Source organism: Mobula hypostoma, chromosome 1 (genome assembly GCF_963921235.1).
Source record: "Mobula hypostoma chromosome 1, sMobHyp1.1, whole genome shotgun sequence".
NCBI lineage: Eukaryota > Metazoa > Chordata > Chondrichthyes > Myliobatiformes > Myliobatidae > Mobula > Mobula hypostoma.
In genome coordinates this window covers 64,374,757-64,393,096 of record NC_086097.1, presented here as the reverse complement: position 1 = coordinate 64,393,096, position 18,340 = coordinate 64,374,757, and the positions used below count along the sequence as shown (strand labels likewise).

Genomic DNA, 18,340 nt, shown 5'->3' with positions numbered 1-18,340 from the left:
GTTCGCCACGATGCGGAACTTTTCTTCCGCCGTCTCCGTCTCCGAGCCTACTTCTTCGGCAAGGACTCTTCCACCCCCACCGATGACCCCTTCTCCCGTCTTCAACCCTCCTCTTCTTCATGGACACCCCGCTCTGGTCTTCTGCCTGCTCTGGATCTCTTTATTGCTAACTGCCGACGGGACATCAACCGTCTCGACTTCACCGCACCTTGTCCCCATTCCAACCTCACTCCTTCGGAACGCTCTGCTCTCCACTCCCTCCGCACTAATCCTAACCTTATTATTAAACCCGCTGATAAGGGGGGTGCTGTTGTAGTCTGGCGTACTGACCTCTACCTTGCCGAGGCACAGCGACAACTCGCGGATACCTCCTCTTATTTACCCCTCGATCGTGACCCCACCAAGGAGCACCAGGCCATTGTCTCCCACACTATCAACGACTTTATCCGCTCAGGGGATCTCCCATCCACTGCTACCAACCTTATAGTTCCCACACCCCGCACTTCCCGTTTCTACTTCCTACCCAAGATCCACAAACCTGCCTGTCCTGGCCGACCTATTGTCTCAGCTTGCTCCTGCCCCACCGAACTCGTTTCTGCATACCTCGACACTGTTTTATCACCCCTTGTTCAATCCCTTCCGACCTATGTTCGTGACACTTCTCACGCTCTTAAACTTTTCGATGATTTTAAGTTCCCTGGCCCCCACCGCTTTATTTTCACCATGGATGTCCAGTCCTTATATACTTCCATCCCCCATCAGGAAGGTCTCAAAACTCTACGCTTCTTTTTGGATTCCAGACCTAATCAGTTCCCCTCTACCGCCACTCTGCTCCGTCTAGCGGAATTAGTCCTTACTCTTAATAATTTCTCCTTTTGCTCCTCCCATTTCCTCCAAACTAAAGGTGTAGCTATGGGCACCCGTATGGGTCCCAGCTATGCCTGCCTTTTTGTTGGGTTTGTGGAACAATCTATGTTCCGTGCCTATTCTGGTATCTGTCCCCCACTTTTCCTTCGCTATATCGACGACTGCATTGGCGTTGCTTCCTGCACGCATGCAGAACTCATTGACTTTATTAACTTTGCCTCCAACTTTCACCCTGCCCTCAAGTTTACCTGGTCTATTTCCGACACCTCCCTCCCCTTTCTAGATCTTTCTGTCTCTGTCTCTGGAGACAGCTTATCCACTGATATCTACTATAAGCCTACTGACTCTCACAGCTATCTGGACTATTCCTCTTCTCACCCTGTCTCTTGCAAAAACGCCATCCCCTTCTCGCAATTCCTCCGTCTCCGCCGCATCTGCTCTCAGGATGAGGCTTTTCATTCTAGGACGAGGGAGATGTCTTCATTTTTTAAAGAAAGGGGCTTCCCTTCCTCCACTATCAACTCTGCTCTTAAACGCATCTCCTCCATTTCACGTGCATCTGCTCTCACTCCATCCTCCCACCACCCCACTTGGAATAGGGTTCCCCTGGTCCTCACCTACCACCCCACCAGCCTCCGGGTCCAACATATTATTCTCTGTAACTTCCGCCACCTCCAACGGGATCCCACCACTAAGCACATCTTTCCCTCCCCCCCCCTCTGCATTCCGCAGGGATCGCTCCCTACACAACTCCCTTGTCCATTCGTCCCCCCATCCCTCCCCACTGATCTCCCTCCTGGCACTTATCCGTGTAAGCGGAACAAGTGCTACACATGCCCTTACACTTCCTCCCTTACCACCATTCAGGGCCCCAAACAGTCCTTCCAGGTGAGGCATCACTTCACCTGTGAGTCGACTGGGGTGATATACTGCGTCCGGTGCTCCCGATGTGGCCTTTTATATATTGGTGAGACCCGACGCAGACTGGGAGACCGCTTTGCTGAACATCTACGCTCTGTCCGCCAGAGAAAGCAGGATCTCCCAGTGGCCACACATTTTAATTCCACATCCCATTCCCATTCTGACATGTCTATCCACGGCCTCCTCTACTGTAAAGATGAAGCCACACTCAGGTTGGCGGAACAACACCTTATATTCCGTCTGGGTAGCCTCCAACCTGATGGCATGAACATTGACTTCTCTAACTTCCGCTAGGCCCCACCTCCCCCTCGTACCCCAGCTGTTACTCCTTTTTATGCACACATTCTTTCTCTCACTCTCCTTTTTCTCCCTCTGTCCCTCTGTATATACCTCTTGCCCATCCTCTGGGTCACCCCCCCCCGTCTTTCTCCCTAGGCCTCCTGTCCCATGATCCTCTCGTATCCCCTTTTGCCTATCACCTGTCCAGCTCTCGGCTCTATCCCTCCCCCTCCTGTCTTCTCCTATCATTTTGCATCTCCCCCTCCCCCTCCAGCTTTCAAATCCCTTACTCACTCTTCCTTCAGTTAGTCCTGACGAAGGGTCTCGGCCTGAAACGTCGACTGCGCCTCTTCCTATAGATGCTGCTTGGCCTGCTGCGTTCACCAGCAACTTTGATGTATGTTGCTTGAAGTGACAGGGCCAAGGTTTGAGAGCTAGAAACTACCCAAAGTTTGATTGATTTAAGCATTGGGCTAGATTAAAAAGGTCAGGGTGTCAGATAGAAGTGAGAGATGTGCTGCTTCAACTAGCTGCTCCATGAGGTTTACTTGTCTCTCCGCTGAACTGCAGTGCCTCCTGAATCGGCTACAGTGATGACTGACTTCGTGGCAGTGGACTCACTTCTGCGAACTTCAGCTCTCAGCCTTATTTCCCTACTTTTATTGTTCTGCGCAATTTGTTTTTTTCTGCACATTGGACCTTTTTTTTTGGTTGGTTCTATTGTGTTTCCATGTTTTGTGGCTGCCTGTAAGGAGATGAATCTCAAGGTTGTATATACTTTGTACTTTGAACTTGAACTTAAAAATGTACCTTGACTGTATAGGTTTCCTGCAGTGCTTCAGTTTCCTCTTGCATTCCAAAGACGTGGGTTAGGATTAGTAAGTGCATTGTGGCTCCAAAATCATGGTGACATCCTCTGACTGTACTTGGTCAGCAGCAATGCCTTTCATTGTATGTTTTGTTGTACATGTGACAGATGAAGCTAATCCTACAAATCTTATGTAAATACAAAGGGATTGGTTACCTTGCTCTTCGATTAGTTCTGTGGCACTTTAACATCAGATAATAGGAAGAGTTAAAATACTCTATCAAGTTCTGGTTGCTGCACTGTGGAAGGAGGTGCTTGGCACTGGAAAGGATGCAGAGGGTGTTCTTCAAAATGTTGCTGGGAATGGAGCCTTTAAGATGAGGGGAGACTGGATAGACTGTATCTCCTTGAAGTGGAGGAAGCTGGTGGGGTGGGGGAGTTCAATAGTGGTATACCAAAAATACCACTAGGACTAATGATAGAGTAGATGGTAGGAAACTTTTTCCAAAGAATAGGTATCTGAAACGAGGTTTAGATTAAGAGTTAAGAGATTTAGAGGGATCTGAAGAAGAACATTTTCACCCAAGACAGTGGTTTGTAATCTCGAGTGGATGGTAAAGAGCTTCCTGAGTAGTTGGTGAAGACCGATACACTCATATCATTTAGGAAATATCTTGATGAGATGTCTAGTATTGCCAGTGCATAGAAGCTTCTGAAGTAAGTACTGGGTAAAAGGGGTTATGTAGATAACGTTTGTTCATCTTGGAGCTGAGTGAGGCTGGTGAACCATCTCTGCACCGTGACTCGGACTCGGTGAGTGAAGAAAGTAAACTATCTCCCAGGGGTGGAGGAGGGGGGGTGGTGATTGTGGTGCCTCCACGGTGATAATTCTTTCATTTTTATGTAAGATTTGCCTCAGACTATTTTTCTTTGAGCTATGAATCTAAGGGCAACTATAGGGTGATTTGTCAGATTAATGTATGGCTGAGGAGCTGCTGCAGGAGCAGGGATTCAGATTTCTGGACCATTGGGATCCCTTCTGTGAGAGGTACAACATGAACAAATGAGACAGGTTGCATCTGAACCCAAGGGGGACTAATATCCTTGTGGGCAAGTATGTTGGAGCTGTACGGGAAGGTTTAAACTAATTTGACAGGAGGACAGGAACCAGACTGATAAAGATATGGATGGGGCAGTTAGTTTACAAACGTAGAGCATAGAACATAGAATAGTACAGCACAGTACAGGCCCTTCAGCCCACAGTGTTATGCCGACCCTTAAACCCTGCCTCCCTGTCACGCACTGTTGAACTTGAACATAGGGTTGCCAACTGTCCAGTATTTGCCAGGACACCCCGTATATTGGGCTAAATTGGTTTGTCCCATACTGGACCGCTCTTGTCCTATATTTCCCCCGCTAAGGTAGAGCGTTCGTATGAAACCTTTCGTGCCAAAATGGTTAAAACGAAGAAGCAATTTCCATTAATTTATATGGGAAACAGTTTTGAGCGTTCCCAGACACAAAAAAAAATACCAAACAACACATAAAACCTAAAATAACGCTAACATACAGTAAAAGCAGGAATGATATGATAAATACACAGCCTATATAAAGTAGAAATAATGTATGTACAGTGTAGTTGGGAAGATTAAGTCAAAACCGATCTGTGGGGAAAAAAAATCGGCACGTACGCACATGCGCACGTCACTTATGCGCGCACTCAGGTGCCCGCACAAGGCTTCATGGTCATGGTAGTCTTTCTCAGGGTAAACACTGTCCCGTATTTGACTGCTACTTTTGTCCCTTATTTGGGAGTGAGAAAGTTGGCAACCCTAACTGTGAAAGACATGTTGAGGTGAGTTTAACCCTACTTGAACACCTCCCCCCCCCCCCCACCCGGTCGGCCGGTCCGCAAGAATATTGTCAATATTAAACCAGTGGGGACCCCTGTAGTATGGCATTCCCCCAGTTGGCCTGTCAACATACTGTGACAGGAATCCGTCCTGGACATACTTAACAAACTCTGCCCTGTCTAAACCATTGGAACTAATCAGGTGCCAATCAATATTAGGGAAGTTAAAGTCACCCATGATAACAACCCTGTTATTTTTGCACCTTTCCAAAACTTGCCTCCCAATCTGCTCCTCAGTATCTCTGCTGCTACCATGGGACCTATAGAATACTCCCAATAGAGTAACTGTTCCCTTCCTGTTCCTGACTTCTATCCATACTGACTCAAAAGCGGATCCTGCTACATTACCCACCCATTCTGTAGCTGTAATAGTATCACTGACCAGTAATGCCACCCCTCCTCCCCTTCCCCCCCTCTCTATCCCTTTTAAAGCACTGAAATCCAGGAATATTGAGAATCCATTCCTGCCCTGGTGCCAGCCAAGTCTCTGTAATGGCCACTACATCATAATTCCATGTATGTATCCAAGCTCTCAGTTCATCACCTTTGTTCCTGATGCTTCTTGCATTGAAGTACACGCACTTTAGCCCTTCTACCTTACTACCTTTACATCCTTTATTCTGCTTCTCATTCCTCAAAGCCTCTTTATATGTTAGACCTGGCTTTACTCCATGTACTATACTTGCAGTTCTCCCATGACCTTTATCCTCCTCCACCTCACTATCTGCTCTAGCACTCGGGTTCCCCTCCCCCTGCAAATCTAGTTTAAACCCCCCCCCCCCCGAAGCAGCACTAGCAAACCTTCCCGCAAGGATGTTAGTCCTCCTCCAGTTCAGGAGCAACTCGTCCTGTCAGAACAGGTCCCATCTTCTCTGGAACAAGGCCCAATTGTCCGGAAACATGAAGCCCTCCCTACTGCACCAACTCCTTAGTCACGTATTTAACTGCTCTATCTTCCTATTTCCTAAACAGAGGCAGTGTGTCGTGAGACTGCTAGCAAAGACAGGCTGATGATTGGGCAAAATTGCAGTCACTGGGATGAGTTGCAACATAAAAGATGGAGAAAATCGTAAAGAGTGAACACAGGACAAAAGGTGTTATATTTGACTGTGCACAGTATACGGAATAAGGCAGATGAACTTGTAGGACAGTTACAGATAGGCATATATGACATTGTGAGTATCTCTGAATTGTGGCTGAAAGAAGATTATAGCTGGGAGCTTAACTTCCAAGGATACATATTGTATTGTAAGGACAGGCCAGTAACCAGAGGAGGTGGAGTGGTTCTGTTGGTTTAAAAAAAAAATATGAAATCAAATCATTAGAAAGAAGTGACAATGGATCGGAAGGTGTAAAATTGTAGGTGGTCAAGCTAAGATGAAAAGACCCTGATTGGAGTTGTACACAGACTTCCAAGCAGTAGCAAAGATGTGATTTACAAATGCAATGAGAGATAGAAAATGCACGTCAATAGGGCAGTGTTTACAATAGTCATGGGGGATTTCAGTATGCAGGTAGATTTGGAAAATCAGGCTGGGGCTGCATCCCAAGAGGGGGAATTTGTAGAATGCTTACAAGATGGCTTTTTAGAGTTGCTTGTGGTGGAGCCCACTAGGGTATCAACTCTTCTGAATTGGGTGTTGTACAACAAATCAGAATTCATTAGAGAGCTTAAAGTTAAGAAGCACTTAGGCAGTGATATGATAGAATTCACCCTGAAATTTGAGAAGGAGAAGCTAAAGTCAGATGCGTCAGTATTACAAGGAATTACAGAAGCACAAGAGAGGAGGTGGCCAAAATTGATTGGAGGAGAACACTAGCATGGATGACAGCAGCACAGCAATGACTGAGGTTTCTGGGAGCAATTTGGAAGGTGCAAAGAAGTATTCTAAAGGCAGGATTATGCAACTATGGCTGAGAAGAGAAATCAAAACCAACAATAAAGACAGGGAGGGCTTACAATACAGCAAAAATTAGTGGGAAGTTAGAGGATTGGGAAGCTTTTAAAAATCACCAGTCGGCAACTGAAAGGTCCAAAAGAAGGAAAAGGTGGGATGCGAAGATAAGTTAGCCAACAATATTAAAAGGGATATCAAAAGTTTCTTCAGATATATCATGTAAAAGAGTGGATGACCACAAGAATGGATATCAGACCACTGGAAATGATGCTGGAGAGGTAGAAATGGGAGCCAAGGAAATAGCGGGCAAACTGAATAAGTATTCTCTGAAAGACACTAGTAGTCTGCCGGAAGTTGGAGTGTGTTGGGGCAGAAATGAGTGAAGTTGCCATTACTAGGGAGAAGGTGCTTGAGAAACTGAAAGGTCTGAAGGTAGATAAGTCTCTTGGAGCGGATGGTCTACACCCTAGGGTTCTGAAGGAGGTGGCTGAAGAAATTGTGGAGGTATTAATAATGATCTTTCAAGAATCAATAGATTCTGGCATGGATCTGGAGGACTGGAAAAAAACTCCAATCTTCAAGGGAAAAAAGGAAAATATAGGCCTTTTAGTCTCAAACAACAGGAATTCTGCAGATGCTGGAAATTCAAGTAACACACATAAAAGTTGCTGGTGAACGCAGCAGGCCAGGCAGCATCTATAGGAAGAGATGCAGTCGACGTTTCAGGCCGAGACGCCTCGTCAGGACTAACTGAAGGAAGAGTGAGTAAGGGATTTGAAAATTGGAGGGGGAGGGGGAGATCCAAAATGATAGGAGAAGACAGGAGAGGGAGGGATGGAACCAAGAGCTGGACAGGTGATAGGCAAAAGGGATACGAGAGGATCATGGGACAGGAGGTCCGGGAAGAAAGACGGGGGGGGGTTGGACCCAGAGGATGGGCAAGGGGTATATTCAGAGGGACAGAGGGAGAAAAAGGAGAGCGAGAGAAAGAATGTGTGTATAAAAATAAGTAACAGATGGGGTACGAGGGGGAGGTGGGGCATCAGCGGAAGTTAGAGAAGTCGATGTTCATGCCATCAGGTTGGAGGCTACCCAGAAGGAATATAAGGTGTTGTTCCTCCAACCTGAGTGTGGCTTCATCTTTACAGTAGAGGCCATGGATAGACATGTCAGAATGGGAATGGGTTGTGGAATTTCTCTGGCGGACAGAGCGTAGATGTTCAGCAAAGCGGTCTCCCAGTCTGCATTGGGTCTCGCCAATATATAAAAGGCCACATCGGGAGCACCGGACGCAGTATATCACCCCAGCCGACTCACAGGTGAAGTGTTGCCTCACCTGGAAGGACTGTCTGGGGCCCTGAATGGTGGTAAGGGAGGAAGTGTAAGGGCATGTGTAGCACTTGTTTTGCTTACACGGATAAGTGCCAGGGGGGAGATCAGTGGGGAGGGATGGGGGGGGACGAATGGACAAGGGAGTTGCGTAGGGAGCGATCCCTGCAGAATGCAGAGAGGGGGGGGAAGGAAAGATGTGCTTAGTGGTGGGATCCCGTTGCAGGTGGCGGAAATTACGGAGAATAGTATGTTGGACCCGGAGGCTGGTGGGGTGGTAGGTGAGGACCGGGGAACCCTATTCCTAGTGGGCTGGCGGGAGGATGGAGTGAGAGCAGATGTACGTGAAATGGGGGAGATGTGTTTAAGAGCAGAGTTGATAGTGGAGGAAGGGAAGCCCCTTTCTTTATAAAAAAAAAAGGACATCTCCCTCGTCCTAGAATGAAAAGCCTCATCCTGAGAGCAGATGAGACGGAGGAATTGCGAGAAGGGGATGGCGTTTTTGCAAGAGACAGGGTGAGAAGGGTGTGTGTTGCTTGAATTTCCAGCATCTGCAGAATTCCTGTTGTTTATGGATTAATTATCTTTTTTTCACGAACTTCACACTCCTAAATTAAAATACATTGAAGAAAATAAAAGCAAGCTATCTGATCTGAATTTTATAACTTTCCATGACAGCTTACTAGGGAATATGTTGCAGTGAGCAAGCTAATATTTTATCCTTTTAAGAGTTTTCTTTTGATATGGCAATAGTTCTCACATGACTGCTTTACGGCACTAAATTAAGAAGCAACAAACTTCTGGAAGCAGAAATCATAAAGAAAAATCCTAAAAGTACACATCAGGGCACACAACAAGTGTGAATTAAAAAGTGGATGTTTTGTGTTGATAATCTGTTGTAAGATCCATCTTTCTCATCATTGTTGACCAGGGCTAGGACACTCTACTGAATTAAAAATTGAAAGCTTGTAGCACGTTGATCTACAGTACTTCTAGGGTGGCATGACTTGGATGTCAAGAGTGAGTGATCAAATAGTTCATGATGAATGTGCAACTGCAAAACACAACTTTTCATCATAACTTTATCGTTTGGTTATAACCAAACTGTAATTGGTTCTCCCTATATCCCAAACAAAATTGGCATTCTTGCAACAATTTGCAGATTTCATTTGAATTTTAAACTACAAACACTCACAATATGTTGGCAAAATCCTCCAAGAATTGTGCCATAATTTATAGTGTTTTACATTGCACCATCCAACTGTGCAGAATAAATGTCTAGTAGCTAGTAAATTCTAGCTACCAAAATATTTTGCAAAGTAACCTGGTGTATTTGATGTTGTTTCAGGTCATAAATCACAGAGGGAAGAATTGGACTCTATTCTTTTTATTTTTGAGGTAAGAATGCTGGAAACTTGTAAGTGTTAATGTTTTATTCCAGAAGGGATTTATTTATTCGACTTCATGAGGCACTCAGCTTTTATGCATATCAAAATGCAATTCATTCCTAACAGGTATAAGAAGGTGAATACTGTCTACATTTTTAAATTTCTCAGTGTTGTGCTACTTTTTTTTTGCATTCTGTTCTTGTTAAAACTTAAAATAGGCATTCAGGTACTGAAAATGCTAACTTAATTTTGTTGATTTCATGTTAAATGGTTCATAGTTGTATTCTACATCTGTCTGGTTTCCCATGGTATTATGTATAGTGATTTGAGATAAGTTGGATTCGGATGCATCTAACTGATATCTTGAACATCTGTGGAACAGTTGATTCTCCCTGCAGGCTTTAAGGCAACCACCATCATCCCGGTGCCCAAGAGGCAACTGTAATCTGCCTCAATGGCACTGACCTGAACAATAATGAAGTGTTTTGAGCTCCTTGTTATGGATCACGTTAAATCCTGCGACATTGGACCCTTTCTGGTTAGCTTATCGCTCACATTGGTCCATTGATGATGCCATAGCTTTTGCACTCCTCTGTCAAGTCCTACTTGGAAAATGGTGCCTCCTATGCCAGGATGCTGTTCATTGACTTCAGTTCGGTGTTTAATATGATCATCCCTCAAGCTGGTTGGTAAACTGGTGTCATTGGGTCTCAACACCTCTCTGTAACTGGATCTTGGACTTCTTGACAGAAAGGCCACACTCTGTTTGTGTTTTCAGAAATATCTCTAGCTCCATCACGCTGAGCACTGGCAGTCCCCCGCACCCCAACAACTGCGTACTCATCTGCTACTGACACATGACTGCCCTGCTAGATCCAGTTCAAACTGGAACATCAGATTCACTGATGACACAAGAGTGGTTGGCCTCATCGACAACGATGATGAGACAGCATACAGAGGGGAGGTAGAGTGGCTGGTAGAATGGCGCAGGCACAACAACTTATCTCAAAGTGGACAAGCCCAACGATGTGGACCAAGTTTGTGGGAGTGCACGTAATGGATGATCTCACCTGGTCCTTCAACACCACCTCTTTGGACAAGACAGCACAGCAATGTCTCTACTTTCTAAGGAGACTGAGGCAAGTGACACCGCCCCCACCCCCATTCTAACCAATTTTTAGGGAAGCACCATCGAGAGTGTCCTAGCTACATCACTATCTGGTATAGGAGTTGTAAGGCGTCTGACCACAGGTCTCTACAAGGGATGGGGATGACTGCTGAGAGGATCATTGGCGTCTCTCTTCCACCCATCAGAGATGCTTATCAGGAATTCTACATAAGCAGGGCCCTTAGCATTGTCAATGATCTCTCTCATCCATCAAACAATTTGACTCCCTACCATCAGACAGGAGGTACTGTAACATTAAGACAAGAACTGTTGGGATGTGAAACAGCTGCTTCCGCCAGTCTGTAAGACTACTGAACTTGTTGCCCCCACCCAGGTCTCATCGCGTATGAAACGCCAGCAGCGTTATACTGTTTACTTTTTAAACGTGTCATAAATGTGCCTTATCATTTATTACTTGTAGTAATATTACTGTGTGTGTTTGTGCGTGAGTTATATGTATTGTGTTGTACACCTTGGTCCACAAGAACGTTGCTTCATTTGGCAGTATACATATGCAGACATCCCACCTCTCCTGGAAGTTCCAGGAGTCTCCCGCATATTGATAGCGGCTCCCTGACGCCCACAAATTATATACAATATCCCGGAAATGGATTTTTTTTTTGAGAGGGAGAGAGAGACTGACAGATTATGAACGAGTGGCAGATGTAGCAAGAGAGTGGCAGAGAGAGCATCCTGATAGGTCTACTTAGCACAAAGAGAGACCAATCAGTTTTCTCTGTAGGCTGGCTTTACAGTCGACCTCTCTCTCTCTTTCATTGTCCATCATTCAGAAAGTGAGAATCAGAAGTCATCTCATATTCAGAAGAGGCTGAAAGACCCCCAAGTGAAAATATACACATGCTTTCTACATAATGTCACACAATGTTTCGACAAATTCCATTTGATTTTTCAAAACAAGGCACCTATCCTCTTCAAATTGGATCAGAGTGTAGAAGAGCTCCTGCATGACATAGCAAGCAGATTTATTGAGCCAAAGGTATTGAGAGAACAGAACATTCAGGAGATAGATGTGAGCAACCCTGAAATTCACCGCCCGGATGAAGTGCTTTTTATTGGGTACCTGGCAAGGAGGCAGTTCTTAAGCGAGGAAGCACAAGAGATCCCCCCCTTACAAGGCAAAGCAGTTCTTCAAAGATGCCAGAGCATTCTATGTCAGGTGCTTTCAAAACATCTTGACTTTGGCAGAAAGCTTTCCAAATATGATGAAGGCAGATGCAAGAGAACAGCTCCACTTGGAAGTCCTGGATTATGTCTCAACTAACTTTAAGATTCGAAGAGCTCTGCCAGTTGATGAAGCTGCTTTTGGTGCTGCCAAATTCTAATTGTGATGCAGAAAGGGCATTCAGCGTGGTGCGTCACATTAAGGCAGAATTCAGAAGTCAGCTGTCTCACAAAACACTTGTGAATCTGATGTCTTGCAAAATTAACAAATTCATTGACACAGATTGCTATGAGGTTGAGACTTACGGCAAAATGCTCAAATCTGCTAAGCAAGCCACATCACAGTACAAGGAAAGTTTGCAAAAGAAATAGAAAAGCTATTTGCATTAGCACGTAGCTATTAACATTGACACTGCCAACAAAATACTCAACAAGGAATGTGTGTGTGTGTGTGTGTGTGTGTGTGTGTGTGTGTGTGTATATATGTGTGTATATATATTTTTTCTCAATATGTGATCAAATAAATTGTGGTCGTTCATAATCAAATGTCCTGTATACACACCCTTGGAGGTCGACTGGTGTGGGGGGCGGGATATGGGGTTGTGGGGGTGGCGGTGCTACCTCCCTGAAATGAGTTTTTGCAGGGTGGGATGTCTGCATATGTACGGTTGAATGACAAACTACACTTGGACTTGATTTGTTAACGATGGGTAAAGATTGGACAACAGAGAAATGGTGACAAGAAACGATAAGCAGAAAATGGTGGGAGAAATGAAAGGGTGTCACTAAATTCCATGAGAGAATGTAGAAATTACTCATAAGTGTGAATTAAATCTATGTGAGGTGAGAATCTAAATAAATCAGCCATTCTTTGATGAAACTCATAACCTCTGCAAGATCAGCAGGTGTGGGAGTGTCATTGACTGCAAGTTTTACTCCGTTTCTCTAACCATGGCTTCTTTGTCACTGGGTTTAACTCCTGGAACTCCTGCTGATGGCATTGGGTCAGTACATTCACCAGAGAAACTGGACTGGTTCGAGAAAGTATATCACTCACGCTGCAAGAAAATTCAGGGATAGGTAGTCATGGTGTTGACAGCGATGTTGGAAGTGGAGATGTTGTTGACATTGACTATATTGTTGAAAGATGAATGTTCACAATTTTTAACATTTATAACATTATTTTTCAGTTGGAACTATTTTCTCAGTCATATCATGAGGTTGATCTATATTGGAGTTATTTTGTTGTATAATGTTGCTAACCGCTCGCTGTGCAGAACCTATTCTCCTTGACATTCTGGGAGCTGCAAAGAAAAGGACCATCACGGAGGCTGCTGAGCGAGCTTCCAGATGCTGCTGGGACACAAGCCAGGACCTGATCAACACTGGCTGGGTGCCTGGGCGAGTGTGTCTGATGTTGAAAGACCCAAAACACCCGATGACCCCTGGTTATATCACTGATGTGTCCCGAGCATCCTAGGATGTGTCTCAGCATCAGGAGCTATTATTTAACAATGAGCAGCATTAACTTGTCTATAGCAAATGTCTCTGAAGGAATCACTGTTATTCAGTGGTTCACAGGTCAGAACTTACTAAACCTGTTCTGGAGCCTGAATATTTTCTGAGCTCTTCGGCAGTATACTGTGGAATTTAACTCTGAAGCTATATAAAGTGTGCTTAGCATTGGATCATGATTCCCTATTTGGAGATTTAGAAAGAAATAACAATGTTAGTTTTTATTTTAATGCTCCTGTATAATAGACTGAAGGTGAAGTTCCATTTGCAGACTTGCCTCCAGCCAAAGGTTGTGACCATGATCTCTTTTGGTATACCAGCAGTGGTCTTGCTTTGTCGTGTGAACCATAAGATCATATGACAGAAGAGCAGAATTAGGCCATTCAGCCCATCAGGTCTGCACCACTATTCCATCATGGCTGATCACTGATCCTACTCAACCCCATACACTGCCTTCTTGGCATATCCTTTGATGCCCTGACCAATCAGGAAACTATCAACTTCTGCCTTAATTATACCCAAGGATTTGGTCTCCACTGTAGTCTGTGGCAGAACATTCCACAGATTCACTATGCTCTGGCTAAAACAAGTTCCTCCTTTTCTCTGTTCTGAAAGGTTATCCCTCAATTTTGAGGCAGTGCCCTCTAATTCTGGATACTCCCACCATAGAAAACATCCTGTCCACATCCATCCCATCTAGTCCTTTCAATATTCGGTAGGTTTCAGTGAGATTTCCCCTGCATTCTTCTAAATTCCAGTGAGTACAGGCCCAAGGCTGTCAAATGCTCCTCATATGTTAACCCCTTCATTCCCGGAACCATCTTCGTGAACCTCCTCTGGACTCTCAAATGACAACACATCCTTTCTGAGATGTGTTTCTGAGACAACACGTCTGTTCTGACTGTTGACAATACTCCAAGTGTGGCCTGGCTAGTGTTATATAAAGGCTCCGCATTATCTCCTTGCTTTTATATCCTATTCCCCTTGAAATTAATACTAACATTGCATTTGCCTTTTTTTTTAACCACAGGCACAACCTGGAAATTAACTTTCTGGGATGCTTGCCCAAGAGCTCCCAAGTCCCTCTGCACCCCTGATGTTTGAACCTTCTCCCCATTTAGATAATAGTCTGTACTATTGTTCCTTTCACCAAGATGCATTATCGTACATTTCCTAACACTATTCCATCTGCCACTTGTTTCCCCCATTCTTCCAATTTGTCTAAATCCGGCTGCAATCAGATTGCTTCCTCAGCACCACCTCCACCTTTCTTCATACTATCCGCAAATTTTGCTACAAAGCCATCAATTCCATTATCCAGTCCAATGACAATGTAAAAAGCAGTGGTCCCAATACTTACCACTAGTCACTGGCAGCCAAGCAGAGAAGGCCCCTTTATATTCCCACTTGCTGCCTCCTGCCTGTCGGCCATTCCTCTCCATGCCAGTATCTTTCCTGTAACACCATAGGATTTTATCTTGTTACAGCCTCATGTGTGACACCTTATCAAATCCCTTCTGAAAATCCAAGTAAGTGATATCCACGGCCTCTCTTTTGTTCACCCTGCTTGTTACTTCCTTGAAGAACTCTTAACAGATTTGTCAGGCAGGATTTCCCTTTACAGAAACCATGCTGGCTTTGACTTAGTTTATCATTAGTCACCAAGTACCCTAAAACCTCATCCTTAATAATAGACTCCAACACTTTCCCAACCGCTGCGGTTAGGCTAATTGGCTTATAATTGCCTTCCTCCCTTTTTAAAGAGTAGAGTGACATTTGCAATCTTCCAGTCTTCCAGGACCATGCCAGAATCAAGTGATTCTTGAGAGATCATGGCCAATTCATCTGTTAAATCTCTTCAGCAATCTCTCTCAGGACTCTGGGAACTAGTCCTTCTGGTCCAGGTGACTTGTCTTTCTTAAGACCTTTCAGTTTACCTGGCACTTTTTCCTTTGTAATAGCAATGACGCTTGCTCCAGCTCCCTGACACTCACAGACCTCTGGCATACTGTTAGTGTCTTCCACTGTGAAGAATGATGCAAAGTACCCATTAAGTTCATCTGCCATTTCTTTGTCCCTATTACTATCTCACCAGCATTGTTTTCCAGTGGTCAAATCAACTCTCACCTTCCTTTTACTCTTTATGCAATTGAAAAAACTTTTAGTATCCTGCTTGATATCGGCTACTTTGCCCTCAAATTTCATCTGTTCCCTTCTTATAGCTTTTTTTAAGCTGCCTTTTGTTGGTTTTTAAAAGCTTCCCAGGGGACTTCCAGTAAGATGGCGATAAGTTAATCACTTAAAACTGCTGCTCTGTTTCATTTCTTACCACCACACTTTTTATCTTCCTTTTTCTAATCCAGACTGCTAATTTGTTTTGTTCTCCTACTTGCCTGTGAATACATCTGTCCTACAATGGCCTTCAAGCCCTCTAAAGCTAGGAAAAAAGTCTCTGCGACTGCCTCCGGCTCCCCTGCCGACATTATCACCATTCTGGACTAACACCGTCAAGAGATTATATCTGAATTTAAGTCTTCCTTCAGTTCATTGGAGTCAAAATTGGATCAAATCAATTCCAAAGTGGAGGAACATACCGTTCGTCTCTCTCATCTTGACTTAGAAACTGGAGATTTAAAATGTCGTGTTCAGCAGCTGGAAGCGTTTGTTCTAATTTGAGTGAGAATAACGCCAAGTTATTATCAAAAATAGCTGATCTCAAAGGTCGGAGCAGAAGGCATAATTTACGAATCCTCGGTCTGCCTGAGGCTATCGAAAGCGGAGCGCCTGTTGAATTTGTTTCCTCTTTGTGAGATTTTTGGGAAAGATACTCTTCCAAATTTACCTGATTTAGACAGAGCCCACTGTATACAGGTATTTCAGTTTAAGCCTGAATTGGGCTCCTGGCCATGCCCAGGTATACTTTGTTTTCATCGCTATCAGGTGAAAAACCTTTTGATTATGGAAGCACGTCGGAGAGGAAAATTGCATTATAAGGGCCATCCCATTCGTATTGTTGAAGATTATGCTCCTCAAGTTTTGAGGCTGCGTGCCGAATACACAGGTGTAATGAAAGAGTTTTACAATCGTGGACTCAGGCCCTCGCTACATTACCCCGCCCATCTCCGAATAACTCTTAGTACTAGGGACAAGATATGATTCAACTCTGTTACAGAAGCTCAGGAATTCATCAAAAGTCTCCCTGCCGCTACGACTTCCATTTGATTATTTAAAATGACCGATTACTATTTTTTTCTCTCTTTGGTTTTTTTTTATTTTTTGTTTTCCTTTTAAATTTAATTTTTAAATTACTGAAAATGTTTTAACTGCTATAAGTTCAGAAATTTACTGGAAGTCTCCTTGCTATAGTGACTCCTAAATTAATTTTTAAATTATTGAAAATGGTTTAACTCTGCTATAAGAAGTTGAGAAATTTATCGAAAGTCTCCTTGCCATGGTGTCTCCTTCAAACTCGATTTGATTATTTAAAAGGCCAATTGGTACTTCTTTTCTTTCTTTGTTTTTTTTCCTGTTTTCTTTTTAAATTTAATTTTTTAAACACTTTTTTTATGGGTATGGTAATCTGGATTATTATTTCAAGTTGGCTTAATACTTTTTGATAGTACTGTTTTCTTTTTTTTCTTTAAGTACGATTTTAATTCCAAATGCATAAGCTGTCTGTTTTTTTTCAAACTGTTAATTAAACGGAGCTCATGAAGATATTTAGAAACTGGAAGTTGGGGTTAGGGGTAGTTTTTTTCTGAAGAGCTTGCTGCTGTTCTTTGGTCGCTTTCTTGCTTTGGGATCAGGGCGGGGGGAGAGTTTTCTAGTGCCAGCACTATTTAAACAACCCTTAGTTATTCTTTGTTATTCAGGATTTTTTTTGTCCTGATTTTCTTCTTGTATGTTTTTGCCCCAGAGCTGTTATTAGAATGTTTGTCCATATTTATGCCTACTACCCTATATATTTTTTTTATATGACAATGGTTAGCCCATTGAATCTTATAAGCTGGAATGTTAAGAGATTGAACCATCCTGTTAAAAGAAGGAAGGTGTTTTCACGTCTCAAGCAGCTCAAAGCTGACATTGCTTTCTTGAAAGAAACACACATTCGTAGTTTTGATAACTCTCACCTTATGTCTAGGTGGGTGGGACAGTGCTTCCATTCTGCTTTTCTGGCTAAAGCCGGGGGGGGGGGGGTTTCAATCCTTATTAATCAGAATGTTCCCTTTGAGCTTCACAACAAAATTTCGGATACAAATGGTCGTTTTATTATTGTCTCTGGGAAATTGTATGATAATAGGGTAGTCTTGGCTAACCTCTATGCTCCCAATTCAGATGATGTGGAATTTTTTGATCATTTGTTTCTTTATTGCCTGACTTGAGTTTATATTTCCTCATATTGGGTAGTGATTTTAATTGTTGGTTAGATGCAGTATTGGATCAATCCTCTTCTGTTCCTAGACTCCCTAGTAAATCTGCTTTATCTATTCACTCTTTCCTTTCTAATTATGGTATTTCTGATGTGTGGCTTTTTTTCCATCCTACTGAGAGAGATTACTCCTTTTATTCGCATGTCCATCATACTTTTAGTAGAGTTGATTATTTCTTAATGGATAATCAGCTGATCCTATCTGTTCGCTCTTGCGACTATCAGAGTTTAGCAATTTCAGATCGTGCGCCAGTTACCCTGTCCATAAATTTCCCTGGGTTTTCCTCCAATGAACAAACATTGACGTTTTAATCCGACCTTGTTGTCGGATAATGATTTTGTAAAATTTATGAAGGATCAGATAACTTTTTTTTAAGTACTAACATGTCATCTGAAGTCTCATCCCAGGTTGTCTGGGATGCCATGAAAGCATATTTGAGGGGTCAAATAATTTCATATACTGTGAATCTGAAAAGAAAGATCTATTTAGAGTGTTTAGACTTGATTGGTCAAATCAAAGCAACAGACCAATTATATGCCCAGACCAAAACTCCTGAATTGTATAAGAAGAGAGCAGAACTTCAAACTAAGTTTGACCTCATCTCCACTCAGCTGGTTGAACGCCAACTTCTTGAAAGTAAGAG

The 18,340-nt window shown here is 43.5% G+C and overlaps 1 protein-coding gene across 9 annotated transcripts in view; it reads left to right on the top strand.

The window, feature by feature from the left end:
- The window catches only part of ralgapa1 (Ral GTPase activating protein catalytic subunit alpha 1), a 220,530-nt gene that overhangs the window by 20,227 nt on the left and 181,963 nt on the right, over positions 1-18,340 (top strand). For all 9 annotated transcript variants that reach the window (XM_063049877.1, XM_063049870.1, XM_063049896.1 and 6 more), the window contains exon 3: positions 9,363-9,412. In XM_063049877.1, the coding sequence (XP_062905947.1) occupies positions 9,363-9,412 (50 nt within the window). The remainder of the gene's footprint in view (positions 1-9,362; positions 9,413-18,340) is intronic.